The sequence below is a fragment of the Crocodylus siamensis genome, chromosome 6 (assembly GCF_052110815.1).
Source record: "Crocodylus siamensis isolate JL-2025a chromosome 6, ASM5211081v1, whole genome shotgun sequence".
Classification (NCBI taxonomy): Eukaryota; Metazoa; Chordata; order Crocodylia; family Crocodylidae; genus Crocodylus; species Crocodylus siamensis.
In genome coordinates this window covers 8,011,203-8,033,062 of record NC_143400.1, presented here as the reverse complement: position 1 = coordinate 8,033,062, position 21,860 = coordinate 8,011,203, and the positions used below count along the sequence as shown (strand labels likewise).

The 21,860-nt window shown below is 63.4% G+C and overlaps 1 protein-coding gene across 3 annotated transcripts; it reads right to left on the bottom strand.

Moving 5' to 3' along the window:
* Positions 1-818: 818 nt before the first annotated feature.
* MAP3K12 (mitogen-activated protein kinase kinase kinase 12) lies at positions 819-21,473 on the bottom strand. Of its 3 annotated transcripts, none has more exons than XM_090053381.1 (14): positions 21,222-21,473; positions 8,984-9,430; positions 8,721-8,904; positions 8,298-8,489; positions 8,018-8,176; positions 7,678-7,836; positions 7,390-7,498; positions 7,093-7,202; positions 6,891-7,007; positions 4,162-4,299; positions 3,322-3,955; positions 2,929-2,999; positions 2,221-2,506; positions 819-1,884 (listed from the first exon to the last, which is right to left on the bottom strand). In XM_090053381.1, the coding sequence occupies exons 2-14, from the start codon at positions 9,372-9,374 to the stop codon at positions 1,783-1,785; spliced, it is 2,652 nt and encodes an 883-aa protein (XP_089909507.1). In that variant the 5' UTR covers positions 9,375-9,430; positions 21,222-21,473; the 3' UTR covers positions 819-1,782. The 3 variants fall into 3 exon arrangements, with proteins under 3 accessions (XP_089909507.1, XP_089909508.1, XP_089909505.1); XM_090053382.1 differs by lacking the exon at positions 21,222-21,473 and adding an exon at positions 11,757-12,049; XM_090053379.1 differs by lacking the exon at positions 21,222-21,473 and having other exon boundaries at positions 8,984-11,020.
* Between the last annotated feature and the right edge of the window lie 387 nt (positions 21,474-21,860).

Genomic DNA, 21,860 nt, shown 5'->3' with positions numbered 1-21,860 from the left:
CCCCTGGTGATCATGGAGCAGGCAGGGGCTGGGGAGTGGGCACCACTTGGCTCAGGTGGGAAGGAGGCTGCAGTGGCATTCAGCTCTGAGCCATGCTTCCCCTTGGACACCAGGAGGCGCTGCTCTGCTTTGTCCTGGATCCACACTTCCCTGCAGCTCAGTTCCGGCATGTCTTGATGTGAGCTCCAGGCTTTCTCCTTTTTACAGACATACATTTTCCTTACAGTGGCTATAGTCAAGTTTGGGGACTTCAAGAAGGGTAGGCTGACTTCTGCTACCAGCAAGTCCCTGGCCCTTCCACTCACCAAAGCTGTGGGCAAGAAGGGATTTTACCCTGTGGTCAGATTGGCACAGAGTGGGGGTTTCCTTTCTGCTGCAGCCAAGTGGGTGGCACCTACATGGTATCTCTTGACCACTTTTTGCAGCAGGGTGTTAGCTGCTGTGGTAGCCTTGCAGCAGGTTTGGCTGTTGGGTCTGCTATGGCAGGGTTGGGATTGGTTGGACAGGGATGGTCCTGGTCCTGCCTCAGGCAGGGGGTTAACCTACTTCCCAATTTTTGGCTGTTCTTTAATGACTATGTACATAAATGGCCAGGTGCCAGTCCTTGTTTCCTTGTGCAGGTGAGCACACAGCCCCTGCCCAAGGTAACAGAGAGCTTGGCTGCCACTTGCAGGCCAAGCTACCCTCCCTGCCGTGGGGCCTTGGGCATGGGCCTGTCCCCACTGGCTGCCCCTTGAGGATGGAGGCTTGGCCTCTGTCCCCATCCCCATCCGCCCCCCCAGCTTGACACATGAGGCCCACAGCACTTTCCATACAAAACGGTCTTTAATCGAACCCTGTGTGTGGGGATGCGCTAGCAGTGTGACACCCAGACAGATGGACTACAGACATGGGCTATAGTACAGCCGTGGCTGCGCCACAGGGAGGGGACAGGAGGCAGGGGGCCCAGCCTGGCTGCTGCGAGGTATGGCTTAGCCCCAGAGCCGAACTGGCCATCCAGTCCACAGGAAGAAGGGCACAGGACTGGGGGGGGACATCCTCTGTGCCTGGTTTCCTGGGGATAATAGGGGGTCATGCTTTAAGAAGCAGGGGTGCTTTGGTGCTGGTGAGTCCAGTGCTGCCAGCCTGGGGCACTGGGGTATGATGGTGCTGGGGGGGGCGGGGCACAGCCACACTTCCAATGGGCAATCTGCAGGGCAGGGCAGGGCGCTGGCGCTGTCTGCGGTGACCCTTTCCCACAAACTCAATGCAAGGTGGGGGGGGGGGTTACAAAACTGTCCCCCAGTGACCTGCTCCCCAGCAGCTTTCACCTGGTGGGGGGGGCATGGAAGCAGCCCCCTCCCACAAGTGCAACATATCATCATTCATCAGAAATAAATTACAACTGAAAAGTGCAGTGCTTTGGGGGGTGGGCACAGAGGTTTGGCTCTGACTGGGGTGGGGGATCCCAGCAGGGGCTCGCATGGCTCAGATGGAGGGGCTGACCACCACCCCGCAAAGATCAAGGGTGGTGGTGAGGAGGAACACGCAGCCCGCTTGGTCCCAGATGCTGCCCTGGGCTGGGTGGGTGGGTGGGTGTTGCACACATGGACTGAACCCCACTGCCCCCCTTCCTTGTACTCCCCTCCCCAAAAATCCTGGCTGGGGTGGGACCTGTTGGGTGCAGGGGAGTGATTGGGGGGGGGTGCTGCTGCGTGATAGAGCTTTATATAGAGCTTTATAGAGGATGTATATAAATATTTGGGGGAGGGGTCTGTACAGCAGTGAGACAGGGGAGGGGGATCATGACCCGGGGGCGCCTGCTCTGTGCGCCTCGCTGCTGCCCGAGTGGTCCAGCTCCGCGCTGTCGCAGTCTGAGTCCTCGCCCATGTCCCCGTCCAGCACCTGGTGAGGAGCAAGGCATCAAGGTGGGGGGGCAGGAGGGGATGAAGTGCATGCCCCCCTCATAAGCAGCCCTGGAGGATGGGGGGGGGGCTAATGCCTCTAATTCCAACAGTGTGTCCCTGCTCCCACCCCTCCCCAAGGTCCAAGTTCTCCAGCAGGAGGCACCAGGCATGTCCCCCCCAGATGACACCCCAATGCCCCTAAACCCTCCATTAGGAGCTACCCCACCCCCCACAAAGTGCTTGAACCCTCCAGCAGGGGGTGCTAGGACTGCCTCCCCCGCCCCCCCCCCCCAAGTACCCTGGGGAGTCAGGATGGGAGGAGGGCGGTGCTGACCTCGGTGGCACCGAGCTGGCTGCGGACATGGCGGACGGCGGCCTCCTTCTCGGACAGCCCGTCAGACAGGCCCAGGGGCAGGTCAAGGGGCAGCTCGGAGCCCTGGGACAGCAGGTCGTCGGAGCGGTCGTCTGCCCGCTCGTCCGTGTTGGTGCTGCCCACATCGGGTGTCGCGCTGGGCGAGGCCTCGCTGGCACTGCCCGGGCCCTCGTCCCCATCCCCGTCCGAGCAGTTCTCCGAACTGAACGTCGACAGCGAGGGCCGCTTGCTCCGGCCCTGCGGCCACCTGGGGGGGTGGGAGGGGAGCAGGGCAGGCTCAGTCTCTGCCGCCCAGACTCCCCCCCATCACCTTCCCCACTGCAAGCCGAGTGGCAGGGGGCAGAGAGCACTGCTGGGGCAAAGTGGACACCTGCACCCCACATCCAGACCTGTCTTACCCCCCCCAAGCCAGGCACACGCATGCACATGTACAATATTACACCCCCCCCCCACCCCCGTGTAGGCATCCTCCCAATCCTCCCCTTACAACCAGAGTGGCCTGGAGCCAACGTGGAGGGCTCCAACCACATGAACTCAGGGCTGCCCCCACACTGCAGCCAGCTGGTTCAGTCCTCACGCCCAGTGTGTGTGTGTGTGTGTGTGGGGGGGGGGGGGGGCATGCAGGAAGCTTCCACACAGCCCCCCCGGGGGAGGGGCACAAACACCCACCTTTGCCTAGGGGGCAACTCCACCTCGCTGTCCACCTCGCCCTCCTCTTCCTCTGACGACACGCCGCGTTTCTGGGAGCCAAGAGGACCAGCATTAGCAGGGCCCAGACCCGGACACCCAGTTCCCTCGCGCCGCCCCCCCCCGAGGCAGACACGACACCCTGGGCCTGTTCAGCCCATGACCACCCATCCCTGCCAACCTGAACCTGCTGGACTCTATGCCGCTTCCAGAGGCAACAAAACCCAGGAGTCCTGCTCCGTCCCTACTTGAACGCCCTAAAACCCCATCCCCTCCCCCAGCCAGAGACGAAGCCCAGCGATCCTGTCTCCCCCCCACCCCCAATGCTGGAAACGGGACCCAGGAGTCCTGCCCCCACGCTTGCCCCCAGCTCACCTGGCCGCGGGTGACAGCAGCGCGGTACAGCAGGGCGGCCGGCGTCAGATGCTGGGGCTGCGCGGCTGGTGCCCGCCCCCCCCTGCTAGCAGTCGCCTCCTCCTCGGGGCCTGGGGGCGGCCGCGGTGCCAGGCCCAGGAGCCCGGGAGGGGGTGCCCGGGCAGGGGGTCCAGCCGCACCTGTGCGGGTCGAGGGCGAGTCGGGGCTGCTGGAACAGGGCACGGAGGCCGTGTCCTCACTGGGCGTGTCGCTGCGTGGCTGCTCAGCCGGAGGCGACTCGGGGCCTGGGGGTGCAGAGCCCTTGCGGGCCTCGGCCTCCAGCGTGGTGCTGATGAGGTCAGGGCTGGACGACGACATCTTGCGCAGCAGCAGGTCATGCTGCAGCCCCCGCAGCGCCGCGCAGGGCTCCAGGTGCCCCCGGCTCGGGGCTCCGGGCTCCGGGCAGGCCGGTGTGCTCGGGGGGGGCCCGACCAGCTCCCCGCAGCTGCCCTTGGCATTGGCCTTACGGTAGCGGGGCTTGGCGCGCCGGCTGCGGCCTGGCGACGTGGGGCCCTTGGCGCAGCTGGGCAGTGACACCTGGGCCATGGCTGCATCCAGCTTGGGCAGCAGCACCTCTGTCTTCAGGATGTCTGGCCTGGGCAGTGGCAAGGGTGGGGTGGGGTGGGGTGGGGTAAGACCTCTGTGCCCTAGGGGGACACATGCCCCCCCAGCTCCCCAGGGGGGGAAAAAAAAATCACACAGCCCATGAGAGCACGCAAGTGTGCTGGCTCCTAAACTGCCCACTGCCCTCCAGACCTAGGGACAGAGCCCAGGCATCCTGTCCCCGCGCCCCACCCTCACCTCTTGCTGTGGGGTGACAGCTTCTGGGGCACATTGCGCTTCTTGATGAGCTTCTCCACAGTGTTGCCATGCAGCAGCCCGCGCGGTGTGTGAGGTTTGAACAGCCCTGGGTACTTCTTCTCCAGTGCCTGCTCCCGCCTGCCAGACACGGAGCAACATGTCAAGGTCGGGGGCGGGGGCATTGTGGGCCTGGACCCACCCCCCCAAAGTAGGACCAACTTGGGGGCCTCAGAGAATCTTGTAAACCCACCCCTTCAATTCCCGCCCTACCCCAGCTTTAAATCCAACTGCCTGGCAGGGACAGCGGCATTTCTATCCAGGCAGCGGTGAGGGATTCCTGCTAATCTCTCCGGACTCCAAGACGTTAACACCCCTTTCTCTTTTTTGATGGCCTTGACACCCCCTCCCGCCCCCTTCAAACCCTCCTTTCTCCCGCAGCAGCACTGCTGTCTCTTCACCAAGCTGGGTAACACCTCTCTTCCCTTTCACAGCCGTGAAGACTATTTTTAGTTAAAAAACCTGAACTCAGGTGTGATCACATTAACTCAGGTGCAGAAATGGCTGACAGGGGAGGACTGGAGGCATATCTCCAGCCGCTCAAGGAGGCTCAGTTTGGTTTTCCGACGCTGAATGAGAGACGTGCAATGAACTAGAACGACTACGGGGCTAATGAAACAACAGCGTTGGACCCATTTTTTCCCTAGTTTCTTGTGTTTTGGTATGTTTTGTTAAACTTAAGCTGTGATCCACAAATGAGGGAACATTTCAGTAAGGTTATAATCGGTTTTGCTTTGATCTTAAACGGGATGATGCAGATTAGTAAAGCTTGTCGTTGCTTTCTAACTGGAGAGAAATGCGTGTCAGGCAGGGGTGGGATTGCACCCCCCCTTTCATATTGGATCACAAGGTCCCCCACGCAGGTGAGAACCCCCCCTCCTGGTGTGGAGGGGGGGCAGCTAGAAGCAGGGTACACCCCTCTTTGCCAATCCTGGGGTCAGCTCCTGTGCCTGCTTAAACAGGGTGATTCACTACCCCATCTGCCTCCGATGCCCAGACCGGACATATCCCTTTGATCCTTGCACAGATTATCTTAGGCCACCTGTCAGCGCTGTGACAATCTGGGGACCCAGCTCCGTCAGAGGCCAGGGCCAGATCTCCAGTGAAGAGCCGTTTCAGCACCCAACACCGACCCCCAGAAAAGACAGAAGACAGCTCAGGCTAGAAGCATGTCGCGTTTCTCCCATTTTATCCCGGGACAAGGTGCAGCCAGGCATCTACGTCCATCGTCCTGGGATAAACCTAGCAAGGTTTGGGGGATAAGACACGCTCGCAGCTGTCTCAGGATGTCACCGAGTGCATCTGAACGATTCTCCTGGGATCCATGGCAGCAAAGCAGTTAGTTGCTCGTTAAACCCAATTGGTGTGGACGTGCCAATCCTGGGATATTTCCATTCTGGGATAAACACATCTGTTCCTAGGCACGCCCTGGCCCGGGCCAAAAGGACCCCCGAGATATTGGGGAATGGCTGGTTGGAATGGGAACCATCCATAACTGGTGCCCGTTGGGCCGCAAGCCAGGTGCTTCTGGAGGGAGCAACATTTCTGGAGGAGACTTCAGGACAAGGGTAGCTGGGGGCAGAGGGGATTTAGGAACTAGCTGTGAGTTAGTCATGGTTTTGGGGCGATCGAAGCAGCCAGTGGCCAGTCTGGTTCTTAGAAATCCTAGAACAAGAGGGTTGGAAGGGACCTCGGGAGGTCACATCTAGTCCAACCCTCTGCTCCAAGCAGGACCAGCCCCAGCCACATCATCACAGACAAGGCTCTGTTTAGTTTGGTCTTCAAAACCTCCAAGGATGCAGATCCTACCACCCCCCTGGGTAACCTGTTCCAGTGCTTCACCACCCTCTTCGGGAGAAAGGTTTCCCTACCATCCAACCTCAACTTCCCTTGCTGCAGCTTGAGCCCATTGCTCCTTGCTCTGTCACCTGCCTCCACTGAGAAATACTGGAGGATGAGCTTGTGGCCGGAAGAGAAGGGGGAGAAACCTTCCTGGTCTTATTTGTCCCAACTTCAACCTGGATCCCAGGGAAATCAGGCTGGAAAGGACCTCTAGCCCAGCCCCACCTCGAGGCAGGGCCAGCCCTGACCAAACCATGCAGCCACGTGTCTGCCCAAACTGCCCTTGGAGACTTCCAGGGAGGGAGAGTCCCCTCACACCCCCACCCCCAGGTGCCTGGTCCAATGTCTGAGCACCCCAGTCAGAAAGTGCCTCCTTCTCTCCAGGCTCAGTTTCCCCAGCTGCAGCTTGTGGTATCTCATCTCATGCCCAGGGACCATCTCTCCAGCCCATCCTGGACCCTAGTCCTGCTCTCTGGAGTATCAACAGCTCCACCCAGCTTGGTGTTGGGTGCAAATCCACTACGCACACCTGTCATCCCAGAGTCCAAATCATCGGTGGGGATATTCAACCACCCTGAACACACAGTGCCAGCCTTTCGGGTACAATCCTGCCCCTCTGTGTTGCGACCTGGCCGGTAGCCTGAGGCAGGGTATGATCTGGGGGCAAGTGATAACCCAGGTAAGTCCCTTCTATGGAGTAGCTAGCCCCCACCCATGCCCCGTGGCAGCAGTCAGGGCTGGGCAGGGTAGCCTGGGGGCAATGTGTATGCCCCCAGTGCAGGCAGCAAAGGGGCACGGGGCTGGATCTCAGGCCCTGGGGGGGCTCTCACCGGAGCAGCTCCTTCTCCTTGAGCTCGAGCTGCAGCATGAGGGCGTTGAGCTCCATGTACAGGTTGTTGGCTCGCTCCAGCTTGCGCTCATAGTGCTCCCTGATGTCCAGTGCGTGCCTGCCAGGTGCGGGGGGGAGGGTGTCAGGTGTGGGCCCAACCCTCTGCCCCCCCAGCACCCCCTGCCTGCTGCGCCCGCACGCACCGGAGCTCCTCACGGCGCCGGTTGATGAGCTCCTCCTCCAGCCGGTGCAGACACGTCCCCTCCGACTTGATCTTCTCAAAGTGCAGCTTCACCTCCTCCCGCCACTCCGCCTTGGGGGGGGGGACACGACACACACACACACATACACACACACACTGTCATCCCCCACAGACCCTACTCCACCCAGGGGTTCCCACAGGGTGCCACCTGAGTGCCACCCCAGGGTGCCAAAGAGCTCCCCCAACGTGCCACCAGCTCACAGGCTCTGTAGTGAGGTGGGAGGGGGCCAGGACCTACCTGGGACTTAAAGTAAGTCTCCTGGGGAGTGGAGAGGACGTCGGCGGAGGCGATGTCCAGGTGCAGCAGGATCTGCCGGAAGGACGGCCGGTTCCGGGGCTTGCTGTTCCTGGCAGGACATGGGGGGGGGGGGGGGGCAGGGATGTGTGCCAGCTCCAGGGCAAGTCACCCCCCGCAGGCGGTGCCCCAAGGCCCCTGCTGCAGGCTGCCACCTAGACATGTAGGGCAAGACCCTGCAGATAGGGTAGGGAGGGCATGGGGGGCTCTCCGCAGCCCTGGGGGGCTCACCAGCACTGGCGCAGAAGGATCTTGAAGCCGTCGGGGCAGCCGGTGGGCACAGGCAGGTGGAGGCTGTTGCTGCCCACGCCCCAGATGATGGCCGAGGAGTCCACGTCCTTGTAGGGGATCTCGCCCGTCAGCAGCTCCCACAGCACCACCCCAAAGGACCTGGGCAGGGGGGAGGCCGGCCAGGGTCAGACCACTCCCAGCTGGAGCCCTGGCCCGAGCTCCCCAACTTGAGTCCTCTCCCCAGCCAAACCCCGCAGGCGGACCCCTCTCTCCCAGCTCCCCCTCCCCCTAGCATGAGCCGCCCCCAGCCAGACCCCCCTCCCCCCCCCCCGGCGCTCACCAGATGTCGACCTTCTCGGAGACGGGCTCGTTGCGGATGACCTCGGGCGCCATCCAGGCCACGGTGCCGGCGAAGGACATCTTGGTGCTCTTGTCGCTCAGCTCCTTGGAGGTGCCGAAGTCCGAGATCTTCACCACGTCGTCGTAGGTGATCAGCATGCTGGAGGGGGCCGGGGTCAGCTGGCATAGTGGGGCAACACCCCCAGCTCAGCCTCCCCCGTGCCCCCAGGCCTACTATTCCACGCCCGCCCCTGCTTGTGCCGGCCTCCGGCAGTGCTCACTTTGGGGACTTGAGGTCGCGGTGGATGATCTTGTGCAAGTGCAGGTAGTTCATGCCACCGGCAATGCCCATGGACCAGTCGACCAGCAGCGAGGGCGTGACCTTGCGCCCGGCCCGCAGCACCTCGTACAGCTGCCCCTGGGCGCAGAACTCCATGATGATGCAGTAGCAGGGCGCCTGCGTGCACACTCCCCTGCGACCGGACCGCGGGCGCAGGTCAGAGCTCAGCAGCCAGGCCCCGTGCCTGGGTGCAAACCCCTGGGGGTGCCACGCGCAGTGCTCTGCCAGGCGGGCACACACACAGGCATGCACATGCCCTCCCCGTGCTATCCCTTGACCTGGCTCCCCCCGTGCCAGATAACTCCGCCCCAATAGGTACCCAATGGCTCCGCCCACTCCCCATGGCTCCGCCCCCCACGCTCACTTGAAGGTGATGATGTTGGGGTGCTTCAGCTTGCGCAGGTGCTTGATGTCGGTCTCCTTGAGGTCTCGCACCTTCTTGACGGCCACCTCTTCGCCGTGGAAGCGGCCCAGGAAAACGGCGCCCTGTGCCCCGGAGCCCACCCACTGCAGGTCCAGGATCTCCTCGAAGGGCACCTCCCACGGGTCTGCGGGGGCAGCGGTGGGCACTGAGCTCCCGTGCCCACTCCTACCCCTTATCCTCCCCCTCCTGCCCTCCTTGCTCACCCTCCTGGGGCTGCTTGTGCTCGGTGGCGTAGGCCTTGCCGATCATGGTCCAGACGGGCTTGAGGCAGCCGAAGAGTCCCTCGAGGAACCCGCCGCCAGCCTGGCAGTGCAGCCGCATCTGGTCAGCCTGGGCCCGGCCCTGGCGCCCATCGGGGCTGCCGACCCCGGCACCGCCGTCAGCCTCGTGCAGGGCCAGGACGCTGTTGGCGAAGGGCTGGCGGGCATCGTCGCTGGGGGTGGGGCTGTGCCCGCCGCCCTGCACGGGCACCACGTCGCGCAGTACACACTGCGTGGGCGTCAGCTCCTGCTCCTCCGGTGTGCCGGCCGCTGCCGCGCCCAGCCCCGCGCCCAGCAAGGGCGATGGCGTCCTCGTCTCGTGCAGGCAGGCCATGGCGGGCGCAGAGCATCGGGACCCCCCTGGGGGGGGCACGGCGGGAGGTGAGGGGCCTGGGGCAGGAGAAGGAGGGAGGGGTGAGTTGGAGGGAGCAGGGGGTTGGGAGGGGGCGTCCTGCTGAGTCGCACCTGCACATGCATGCACGTGTGTACACCGTGATGCACTCATCATGACACACACACAGCAACACACTTGCATGGTGACACACACACAAGCACACACACATTCATACACATGCATGCAGTCACATGTGGACACATACAGACCAACACATGTACACTGTGACACTTGCATCATGACATACACATGCAAGTGCAGGCACACACAGTGACACTTGCATGCGTACACACGCAGTGACATGCATGGGCACACAAATGCCCAGGTACACAGGCACACACTTGCACACATGGTGACACACATGTGAGCATGGACATGTAGTGATAAACTCGCATGCACGCCTGCGAGCCCATGGACATGCATATAGCCGTACGTGGGGCCTGCCTAGACTGCAGGCCTGGCAGAGGGGTAGTGCCAGGCTGAGAGTGGGCAGGTCATGCTGGGAGTGTGAGTGTACATGTGCACATGTGTCACTGTACATGTGCATATGTGAGTCAACATGCATGCAAATGCATTTGTATGTGTATGCGCACATCATGGTATTTGGGTGACTGTTTCACTGTGCATATGTGTGCGCATGCATGTGTCACTGTGTGCGTGTCACCGTGTGCATATGTGTTTGTGTGCATGTCCATATGTTACTATGTGTCTGAATGTGTCACTGTGTGCATGTATGCAGTGTGTGCATGTCACTGTGCATGCGGGTGTATTTGTGTGTGTGTGTGTGTGTGTGTGCAGGTGGCAGGGCATTTGGGTGAATGTGTCACTGTATGCATGTGCGAGTGCACTAAGTGTGCATGCACGTGTCACCGTGCATATGGGTGAATGTGTCACTGTGCTTGTGGGTGTGTGCATGTATATGTCATGCTGCGTGCAAGTGTCACTATGCATGTGTGTGTCAGTGTATGTGCATGCATGTCACTGTGAATGAGACTGTCATCGCGTGCATGTGGGTGAATGTGCCGGTGTGTCTGCATGTGCATGTGCTTGCATGTATGTCACTGTGTGGTTGTGTATTTGTGTGTGTGTTACTGTGCGTGTGCTTGCATTTGTCATTGAGTGTGTCGCTGTGTGCGTGCATTGCCATGTGCATGCGCTCATGCTTAGCAAGACAAGGGGAGCCCCCCCTGCTACCAGGGATGGCTCTGCCCACCCTAGACGTGGCTGCAGTGCCCTTCCAGACAAACTCAGGGGCCTGGGGGCTTTGGGGCCTGTGGGTTGGGGGGTCCAGATCACCAGCCCCCACCCCCCAGGTCTGCTGAGCAGGACTCCTGGGTCCCAGTCAAGCAGAAGGTGCTCCAGGACTTCCAGGTCTGGATGTCCGGACTCCTGGGTTCTCGCCTGTGCCTCAGTTTACCCAGCTGTCGAGCAAGGTGGGCAGAGCTGCCCTGGGATTTGGTGGTGGAGGGGGGGGGGGTTGGAGCTGCCCTCATTGTCATTAGCTGGGGGGTGTCGGCTGCCCTGTCCAGCCTGGCCAAGATGGGGACTTTCGGGGGGGGGAAGCCAGGGTATTTAGAGCAGCCCCAAGGGTCCCTTTCACACACACACACACACACACACACACACACACACTTCTCTGCAGCCAGGTGCCCATGCTCCCAAAATAACCAGCTCAGACGATGAGTAACAAGCCAGCGAGGGGAGGGAGCTGGGGGGGGGGCAGGTTATGCCAGGTACCAGCTGGGCACCCTCTGCCCATGCCTCCCCACTGCAAGGCCTGCATGCACCCCGCGCCCCCCACATGCTGCCTGGAGCCCCTCTAGCTGTGGGCTCCACGCCCGGCCCCCCAAACGCTGCCCAGCCCCCCAGACACCGCCTGCCCCCCCAGACACAACCTGGCCCCATCACAGCCCACCCAGCCCCCTGACATTGCCTGCCCACCCCATAAACCTCCCTCCACCCCTCATTAACTCCTGACTCCCAGAACCCCCTAACCCTGATGTGGACGGACGGATGGAAGTGGGACAAAAAGGGGAGGGCAAAGCTCTGCCCACGGACGGAGGGATGGGGTGGGACACACAGACGACAGCCCCCACCCCGGGCACCCTGCCCCGGTGCCCCCATGTCTGTGCTCGCTCCCAGAGGGCCCTGAGCTGACTCCGTCCCACACGGACACCCCGCCGCACCGGGGGGAGGGCCTCAGTCCATCCGCCAGCCAGTGGGGACAGAGCCCCGCTCGCTCCATGTGCCCTGCACCTGCCCCCGGTGCCCCCAGCCCGTGATGCCCACCCGCACGTGGCCCCTGGCCATGGCTTTGTTTACCTCCTCTGCGGCGTGGCCGGGCACGGGCCTCCTGGGGGCTACTAGCCCCTGCCCCGGTCCGTCCCTCTGTCTGTCTGCTCAGCTGCCTCCCGAGCTAGCCGTGCACCCCTCCGGACCCCCACGCGTCCATCTGTCCATCCAGGTTCCTTTGCCTAGCTGCCCATCGCTCTTCCCTACGTAGCCCCAGCCCTCCTTCCTGCTCCTCCAGCCATCTGCCTATCTATCCATCCCCTTATCTATCCATCCATCCATCCATCCATCCATCCTCCTATCCCTCCCGCCCTCTTTTTGCTGTCTATCCACCCCCCCCCCACGCCGCCCCCTCCACCCACCCTTTTCTATCCGATTCTCTCTCCCCCCAGCCCTCTCTTCCCCGCTTGCCCCCTGCCCACCCCACGTGCTGCCCCCCCCCACCGCCGCAGTCCCCACTGCTCCGCCCCCCCTCCTTATTTGGTTAACTAATCACCCTATCCCCGCCCCATGCCCCCTCTGCAGCCAATGGGCAGCGCTGGGGCGGCTCAGCTGCAGGTAGCCCGTGATGTCACCGTGGGCCAAGGTGTTGGGGGGGGGAGGGGGGGTTAACCCCTCTGATGCCATGGGGTGCAGCACTAAGCACAGGCGCTGGGAGCAACCTGGCCCCCAGCCCACAGAGCCAATGCTCCCACTGCACAGATGGGGAAACTGAGGCACAAACACTCACCGAGCAGCCTGAAAGACTGAGGACAATACTCCTACCCGCAAGCCCAGGCATGCCCAGAGCCAGCCCCTGCCACCGGATGCAGAGGCAGAAGCTGCCAGCCTGATTCCCAGCTCTGCCCACCCCGTGCCTCAATCTTCCCAGCTCTAAAATGGGGAGAGTGACATCAGGTGCTTTTGTGGAGAGCTTTGCAAAGCGATGCTGGAGCTCGGGGTTATTACACCCACCCCGCTCCCCGTGCATCCGTCCCCCCCACCCCTCCAACAGTCAGCAAGGCCATCCATCTGTCCGTCCTTCTCCACGGACACCTTGGGAAGACCCCATCCCTTCCCCTGGGCTACAGCCACCCCGAGCCCACGCGGCCACTGCTCCCCCAGACAGCGCCATATGGCAGAAGCCGGATGGGGCCGGGATTACGGAGCTGGTTGGGGGGGGGGGGGGCTGAGAGGCATCAAGGTCAGAGTGAAACCAGAGCCGCCTTTTCCGCTGGCTCTGCAGGGAGGGGAAGCCGGATGCCACAACATCCCCCCCATGACATCACTTGAATCACCTTGCGCCTCAGTTTCCCTGCGGGTAAGGCCTCCAGCCCCCAGCACTGGCCATTGTGAGGGGCATGTGCAGCGCCCAGCACTAAGCATGGACTTAACCCTGGACCCCAGTGGCACCTCTTGAGACACGGGGACAAATCCAGGACCCTCATGACCAAAATCCCAGGCTCCCAGACTGCCGGAGGCTTCAGCCTGCTGAGGGCAGGGAAGAGCCTGGAAACATCTCTGCCAGGGGCCAGGGGCCTGGTGCCAGGTGAGAGATGGGCGAGGGCCCGAGGGCGGCATGGGGGAGACGGCGGGAGCAACATGTCCGCACAAACGCATGTGCGTGCACAGGCACAGAAATACACATAAGCACACCCATGCATGCACACCTGTGAACAGGTACACACATGCACACGCACATGTGTGCACCCATGCACACACATACTTTGCTGTCTGGATTCTTGCCAGCACCAGATATGCCTGGGCCTGCCCCTGCCTCGGCATGGCTCTGGGCTTGGATCAGAGCCATCTCGGGCATCCAGGACACCCCCCATCCTGCCCACAGGACCTCCACCCATCAGGGCCCTGCTCGGCCCCCCTGGCGGGGCCAATCCTGCAGCCACGGGGGCTCCTCTCTTCTCCCCCCGGCCCCGAGCCTCAAGCCCCGCCGAACTGGGGGAGGGGTGGCTGCGGCCAGGGCTATGGGAACAGATGGCCATGGGCCCGGCTGGCTCGTCTCCCTCGCCTGCCTTGCCAGGCCTGGAAGCTCAGTCGCATCCGGCCTGTTTGCTCCCTGGATGGGAGACCCTCCCTCTTCTGTGGGTGGGGGGTAACATCTGGGGTCCGGAGCCTCCAAAACTCATGTTGGCTGGGCCTGAGCTGTGAGGACACTGCCCCCCATGCCCGGGGTGGCTGCATCTGGCTCCAGGCACCAGGGCTCTCTTGCCAGGGACCTCCAGGCCGCCTGTTCCTTGACCCCGTTTCCAAAGGGGACCCTATGTCGGGGCACCAGAGCTGGGGGGGGACTGGAATCCCTCCTTTGCCATCCTGCCTCCCTAGGGCTCAGCATAGTGGAGGCGGCAGCAGGGCTGGGGTCAAAGGTCACTTCCGAAGCCTGGGGGGGGAGATGACTTCATCATGGGGTGGGGGCTTTGCTTCCCGGGGCTGGGGGGGAGCCAGCCCCTGGGGTCGGCTTTTAAGCTGCCGGATCTGATTTCATCGTGTGATGGCTCAGGGCGGGGGGCAGCAGCCAGAGGCTCAGGCCTGCCCCGCACCCCCACATGGCACCCGGGGCTTTCCTGAACAGGCCAGCGAGGGCCTTGCCCCTGGGCCAGCAGCTCCATGTCCCCCTGGCACGCACACACAGAGTACACAGACAGATACACACACACACTGCATGTAGATGCACACACAGGACATGGACACACATGTACCCCCGTGCAATGTATGTGCACACACATGTACACCACCTGTGGATACACGTGCACATGCATGATGCACGCATATGTGTACACACACCTCATATGTAGATACATGCACATTGTATGCAGATATACATGTGTACACATATACTGTACATATACACACACCACCTGTCCACACATACTTGGCATATAGATACACTTGCACACAATGCATGTACACACACATACATGTACACACACACACACACACACACGTCATGCCCCTCAGTAGTCCTAAGGACTTGAGTTTGAGCAGCCTGGGGCCCAAGCACCATCTTGGTGGGGCTGTTCCTGGGGTCACCTTCTACCAACACCCCGTGCCTCAGTTTCCCTGGCTAGCTTGGGGGGTTTACCACATTAGAAGCCCACGCTTGGGGCATTTGCCAGGTCAGCCTGCCCCACAGACCACTGCCCCCCCCCGCCACTTTAGGGGCCTGTGCAGGTGCCAGGGTGCTCAGAGACCAGACACGGCTGGGGGGTCCCAAGCAAGAGCCCCTCTATTATCCTGCCCCCACCCCACCACTATGACAGGCTTCCTGCCAGCACTCAGCAATGCCCGAGTCCTGCCAGTGGGGTGCCGCAAGCTGTGAGCTTCCTGCCAATAGTGCCCCAGGAGACCAACTCGGGAACCAGTGCAATGAGCTTCCTGCCAGCAGGGCCACGGATCACCACACGTGTTCGCAGCCACGGTGCAGGTGGGGGCACACATGGGGGGGGGCCACACTCCGTATACACCTCTGGGCACAGGCATTCAGGTGTGCCCTCCCACCTTCCCACAACACGCATGTGCACATGGGTCTGCCTTGCCCACAGGGGCCCCCAGGCCAGGGGATGAAGTATAGGAATGGGGAAACTGAGGCATGGAGTTGCCCAGGCTCAGCCAGGCGCTGGGGTAAGCCCCACGTCTGGACTCCCCCATGGTCTGGGGACAACTCCATCCTCCCCACCCCAACGGCTTGGCCTCATGCAGACCCGGTTCCAGGCTGGCGCCGGGGATGGGGGTGGGGATGGGGGGGCAGTGCCAGGGACCATAACCCCAGGCTGGACAGTTCCCGTCCCCATTCCCGCTCTTCCCGGAGGTCACATGAATAGTGAACAGGATGCGGCGTTGCCGTAGCAACAGATCCAGGCGCGGAGCATGATGTCAGCACTAATATTATCGCTGACTCCATGGGGGGCGGCACGGGCCGGCGGGGCGGGGGCATCCGAGGGCAGGTGCTGGAGGCTCCCTGCCCCCACAACTCCCTCTGCCTGCCTCCCGCGCCCGCCCCTCCCCACGTGGCCCAGGTGCGTCCCCAGCAGCAGGGGGCGCCGCGAGGCTGGGGGGCAAACGGGTGCCAGCTGGCAGCAGGTGCTGGTGAGCACTGCTCAAGCTAAGCAGGGTCTAGCCCGGGCTGCGACAGGATGGGAGACACTCTCAGCTCCTCTCCATGGCAAGCACTCGTCCCACCACACTGCCTCAGGGTGCTGCCAGGACTCCGGTTCTTTGTTTGCCTGCCTCAGTTTCCCCATCTGGCGCAGGGGGGTGGAAGTGATGAAAGGGCCGCCCCCCCCCCCAGCTTGGAGGGGATTAGTGGTTCTATAGCAAATCCAGGTGGCGCAGTGGGGGGGTGCTAAGTGGATCAGTGAGGGCACCCGAGGACACCCCCATGTCCCCCTCCCTGCTTTACCAGGGCCTTCCTGTGCCCCCTGCTGGGGCTGGAGTAGCCAGATGCTGTCTCCCCCCTCCACAGTGCCCCCTGCTGCCACAGGCTGGGCTCTCCCCTATGCCAGGCACTGCTGCCGCCCCCCCACCCTGCACAGAGCCCCCTGCTGGGGGAACCTGGGACTGGAGCAGCCAACCACCAAGCACCTGGGGGGAAAGAAAGGGGTTTGAACCCCTGGGAGTGTCACCCACCCCTGCCCCTACAATTCTCCCCATGGCTGGGGTTGGGGGGGGGGGGGGGCTGCAGGTCAGGAGTGAGGGGCACCAGCAGGGGGACGGGGGCCGAGAGTCAGGAGTGAGGGGCTCACAAACCCATGCCCGCACACCTCGAACCCCCCCGTGCTTCCCTCCAGCTCCAAGCAGGCCTCGTTCCCCTTCCCCAAACCCTTCATCCTCCCACCAGGCCCGGCTTTGGCCCCTGGAACCCAGGGCCAGGACTCCTGGGTCCCCCCTGCCAGATGCTCAGGCTATGGGCACGCAGGGAAACTGAGGCACAGAGCGAGGGAGCAGATGGCCCGAGGGGGTGGCATGGGGTGGGAAAATGCCCAGAGACCCATCTTCCTCCTGCACCCACTGCGCCACCCCAGCTGCCCTCTGGCGTCCTGGCTTCCTCCCCTGTCAAGAAAGCAAGGCTTGTGGAGAGGGAGTCAGACACCTCCCCGGCCTGGAAACCCGTCGGTAATGACTTAGGCCCAGCTCGATGCATGGCGGCGTACGTCTCCACCCAGGCAGTGAGCAGCCGGCAGCAGGAGACGATTGCACCCCTTTCCCAGACAAAGGAAACAGAGGCATGGGAACTTGTCCAATGTCCCACAAGAAGCACGGTGGAGGGTCGAATTCCTACACCCCATGCCAGGGACCCCACATCACCCAGTTGAGTCTTCCCACTGCTGGAGATCACCTTGCCCCCAAGCTGGGGGGGGGCAGATCCTGCTGCCAGTGGATCCCACTGGATCCCAACAGGCACCACCCCCTCCCTGCCTAGCCCTTGAGTTCTCTAGACGGGTGAGGCCGCTGGCGGCGCCCGGGCGCGCTAGGAAATTAATTGCTTTCTCATTAGGCCGTCGGGGCTCCCATGCAAATGAGGCGTGGAGAAAATGCCGGCAGCTTCTCAGCAGGCAGGAGGGGAGCCCCACGACTCGGTTTCCCTTGCAGCGATGCCATGGCTCAGCCCCACCCCAGATGCAGGCTCCCACACACCGGGTTTACAGCCTGGCCGGCAGCTCCGGGAACCAGGGCTGTAAAACGCAGTCGGCCATAAACGCGGGTGACGGTGACAGCGACGGGAAAGCATGAGGTGTCTGCCGGGAGCTGGGGGCCGCAGGGGCTGGGCAGGAGAGGGGGAGTGAGGTCTTCTCAGTTCCATGGTGAGAAGCATCTCACAAGTTGGACAAGGGACGCCCACCCCACACCTGTTGATCCCCCGTCCGCCTGTCCCTACAGCCACCCTGTGCCCATCTACCCACCACCCGTCTGTCACTACAACTACATGCACACAGCACCCCATGCACATCTACACCACCATCCAACTGTGCCTACACTCAGACGGTGCTCGCAGCACCCCATGGCTGTTTATCCCACCATCCGGCTGTCCCTACACCTGCATGCACCCAGCCCCCTGTGCCCATCTACTGCACTATCCAGCCATCCCTGGATGGTGCACACAGCGCCTCATGTCTGTTTTTCCTACCATCCAACTGTCCCTACACAGCATGCAACACCCTGTGCCCATGTACCCCACTGTTCAACTGTCCCTACATTCGGATGGTGCTTGCAGCACCCCATGCCTGCTTATCCCACCTTCCCCAACCCACATGGATGCAGCACAGCACCCGTGCCCATGCACCTGTCCCTATACCTGCGTGCATACAGCACATCACACCATGTGCCCATCTACCCCACTACTTGGCTGTCCCTATACCCCGTGCCTACTTCTCCCTTTGTCCAGCTTTGCCTACACCCAGATGGTGCTAACAGCACCCTATGCCTTTTTATCCCATCATCTGACTGTCCCTACACTCGCATGCACCCAGTACCCTGTGCCCATCTATCGCACTGTCCAGCCATCCCTGGCTGGTGCGCACAGCACCCCATGCCTGCTTTTCCCACCATCTGACTGTCCCTACACCCAGATGGTGCTCACAGCCTGTTTATCCCCTGCCTAATGGTCCCTACACCCACGTGCACACAGCACCCTGTGCCCATCTACACCACTATCTGACTTTCCCTGCACCCAGATGGTGCTCACGGCCCGTCATGCCCATTGATCCCACTGTCCGACTGTCCCTACACCCACATGCACACAGCACCCCAGCGCCATCCACCCCATGGGTGATGCACATCCCACTCCACACTTGCCTACCCCACCCTCTTGCTGTTTCTACACCCACCCTGTGCACACACAACACCGCCCCATCTAACCCACTGCCCACCTGTCTGTACCCCAGCCTGGTGTCCAGCCTTGCAGCTGGCACACAGCTGGCACAGAAGTGGATGCCTGCTCCCAGCCTGGCCTCCAGATGTGCTGGAGGTTTCCCCATGGCCTCACCCCACGAGGGCCCCAGTATGCTAATAGGGACCCACTGGCATGGCCTTTGATAAGGCTCCCCATTATCCTAATGACACCTCATTGCCATGTTCCCCCCCTCCTCCATAGTAACTAGCAGCCAGTGATGTGACTGTTATGCTAACGAGATGCTAATGAGCTCCCAGTGATATGCCCTTTATGCCCCACTGATACGCTGCTGAAGACCTATTGATGGGGGTCTTATGTGGGGGGAGAGGAGGGGATGCGAATGGACCAGAAGGGCCAGGAGAAGGCCGGGCTGCCTGCCTCAGTTTCCCCAACATGCCGCACAGCCCCGCAGAGCATCCCCATGACCCAAGGGAGACTCCAGTCAGACCCCAGCTCCAGGCCGGGCATGGGGTCCTGCCCCAAAGCCCCCCACTCAGCCCTGGGGCAGGGAGGAGGGGGGGCTGCCCACGCTGCCCCAAAGCCAGTTGAGCCCTCCCCCTCCCCCACAGCCCCTGGGAGCCCCGCATCCCCCAGCCCTAATGGATGCTAATGGCTTTTCAGGATCAGGTCTCCCATTAGGCTTTGTAGCCTCTTCCCCCACCCCCAGCCCCCAACCCTGGGCGGGGGAGGGGAGGGATGGAGCCGGCTTCCCCTTCCCCCCACTGCTCCTGTGGTCCAGCGAGCACAGATGGGCAGCGCCAGGGACTCGCCAGGCACTTCTGCCAGGCCTGGGCTTGGCGTGGGGGCGGGGAGGGGGGCTCCCACAGTATCTCAGCTGTTTCCCCATGCCCCCCCCACCAGACTCCAGACCCCTGTTTGTGCCCCCAGCCACCCCCAGCCCAGGTCTGTGCTGCGGGGCCTCAGCTCAGGACAGGGGAGGGGGTCTTTGCAAAGCTGGGGCTAGACATACAGCAGCCCCCCCCTCACCCTCCCTCATTGAGCAGCCCTGGGTGGGGGGGACCTGCTCTGGAGCCCCCAGCCCACGAAGGGAGGGGAGAGCTTTACTGGGTGACCATGAACTCAGGTTCAAATCCCAGCTTGGCCTGGAACAGAGTCAAGCTGAACCACTGGGGGGGTTAGAGTCCCCCAGGCAGCTTCTCAGGCCTGGGGGTCCTCCCTATGGATGCCCCCAAAAGGTCTGAAGTTCACCTCCCTGCTCAAGGGAACCTGCCCCAGATGCAGACAACACACGTCAGGGCCTAGAGGACCCCCACCACCACCACCCGCAGCAGCTCCTAGTGTCCCCCACCCCCAGCATGGGGGAAACTGAGGCAGGGAGGGGCAAAGGGACATGGCCACGGCCATTGTACCGCACCAGGGGAGCCAGGAATAGCTTTGGGACCATCTACACAGAGCAGGCTGGAGCAGAGACCACCCTCGCCCCAAACTAGGCTGTAGTAAGTGGGGGTGGGGAGGTTTCAGCCCTGGCAGGGACCCCCACACTATGCCTAGGGCTCCTGCCTTTCCCCCCCCCCCGGCTGGCGCCAGTCATGGGCCGACCCCCCCGTGGTCCAGCCAGGTCGATCCCCGCAGCCTGGTAGCTGTGGCTGCCAGGGTGCAGGAGGGAAACTGAGGCACGCCAGGGCGGCGCGCTGGCCTGAGCCTGCTGGCTGGAGGTGGGGGGTCTGGCGGATCCGGCACTCCTTGATCCCACCTCCTGCCCCCCCCCCTTCCCCGCTCCGGGCACAAAGGCCCCCCCAGAAACACAGCCCGCGAGCTGAGCCCAGGCCTGGGGGGCAGCTGAAGTCCCGCTCTGCCCCTGCCCCCCTGCCCGCACGCTGCGGGATGCCCCTGAAGCCTGCACACACAGGCACACACGTGTGCACGGACACCTGCCTGCCCACGCGTGTGCACAGGCCGCGGCTGCACACGCGAGCGTGGAGCACGTCTTTCCTGCTCGCACTACGCATCCCAGCATCCTTTGCAGGATTGGGGGGGGGGTCTGTCTGGGAGGATGGAGCAGTGAGGGGCCACGGCTGACCCCCCAGCCCTGCCAGGGTCTCTGCAGGCCGCGGGGACCCCGGACTTGGCCCTGGACAGCCCCCCACCCCTTCCAACTCCGGGGTCCCCCCCAAACGTGACCCCCAGAGCCGCTGCCCAGACCTGTTGCCCACCCCCCAGCCGATCCCACAGCCCCTCTTGCCCCCCGGGGAGCCCGGGGTGAGCACTGGGGTGGGGGCTGCCTGTGCCAGGGCCACGGGGGGCTGCGATGCAGCATGGGGGCCTGCTGGCCTGGACCAGGGATGGAGGGGGTGCAAAATGGGGTAATGGGGTCTCCCTGCCCATGCCGACCCTCCCCCCCGGCTTCAGCCCAGGGCAGCGGGAGATGCCACCCGAGCGCCCCAGGAGGGCTGGGGGCCGCCGGCATCACTGTCCCCCGCAGCGGTGCCACCTCGACCGCAGCCCCGGGCACCGGGTCCCCCAGCCGCCTCCCCGCCGCCTTGGGCCCTCCGTGCCGGGGTGGGCGGCTGCCCCCGGGCCCGCCCGCGCGGCGGATGCGGCAGCAGGCCCGGCCCCGCCGGGGACCAGCCCGGGATGCTGCCGCCTCCTACCTGGCCTGGTCCCCGGCGCGGCGCGGCCCCGCGGGCTCGGGCTCGGGCTCAGGCGCGGCGCGGCGGCGGCGGCGGCGGCGGCATCCCCGGCCCGCCCGGCCCGGCCCGGCCCCGCCCTGCGCCGGGGGAGCGGAGCGGAGCGGAGCGGAGCTGCGGCCGGGAGCGCCGGCCCCTTAAAGGCGCCCGGAGCCGGCGGGGCTGAGTCACCGCCGCCCGCGCCGCGCTCCGGCCCGTCCCGCTCCCTGCCTCAGTTTCCCCCGGGCTCGCGGGGTGCCCCCCCGGACCGGCACGCGCTGGGGGGGGCGCTCCCTGGGCCCGCATCTCCCTGCCCTTGGCTCGCAGGGCTGAGTCTGGGGGTCCCGGCCCCGCTCTGCTGCTTGCCACAGCGCCCTGCGCAGAGCGGGCACCGCGAGCGCGGCCCACGGGGGTGCAGGGCATCGGGCCTGTCCGCACCCCCGGCGCCTGGCTCGGGCACCGAAGGGCTCTGCTGCTGGAGGCAGGAGGCCGCGGGGGCCGCCTGGGGAATCTCCATCCCTGGAGCTGGTCTTGGGCACCCGCTGGCACAGACCAGGGGTGGCCTGGGTGCAGCTATGCCCATGAGCTGCCACAGGGATTTCCCCAGCTTCTCCTGGGGCCCCC

What these genes read in the sequence shown, in the direction of transcription:
- MAP3K12 (XM_090053379.1), bottom strand. Translation starts at nt 9,857, where the DNA reads ATGCATGTCCATGGGCTCGCAGGCGTGCATGCGAGTTTATCACTACAT. An exon ending in AGACTTACTTTAAGTCCCAG is followed by an intron (nt 7,203 to 7,389) that starts GTAGGTCCTGGC and finishes CCCCCCCCCAAG; the next exon opens with GCGGAGTGGCGGGAGGAGGT. An exon ending in GAGTTGCCCCCTAGGCAAAG is followed by an intron (nt 2,507 to 2,928) that starts GTGGGTGTTTGT and finishes CCACCCCCCCAG; the next exon opens with GTGGCCGCAGGGCCGGAGCA.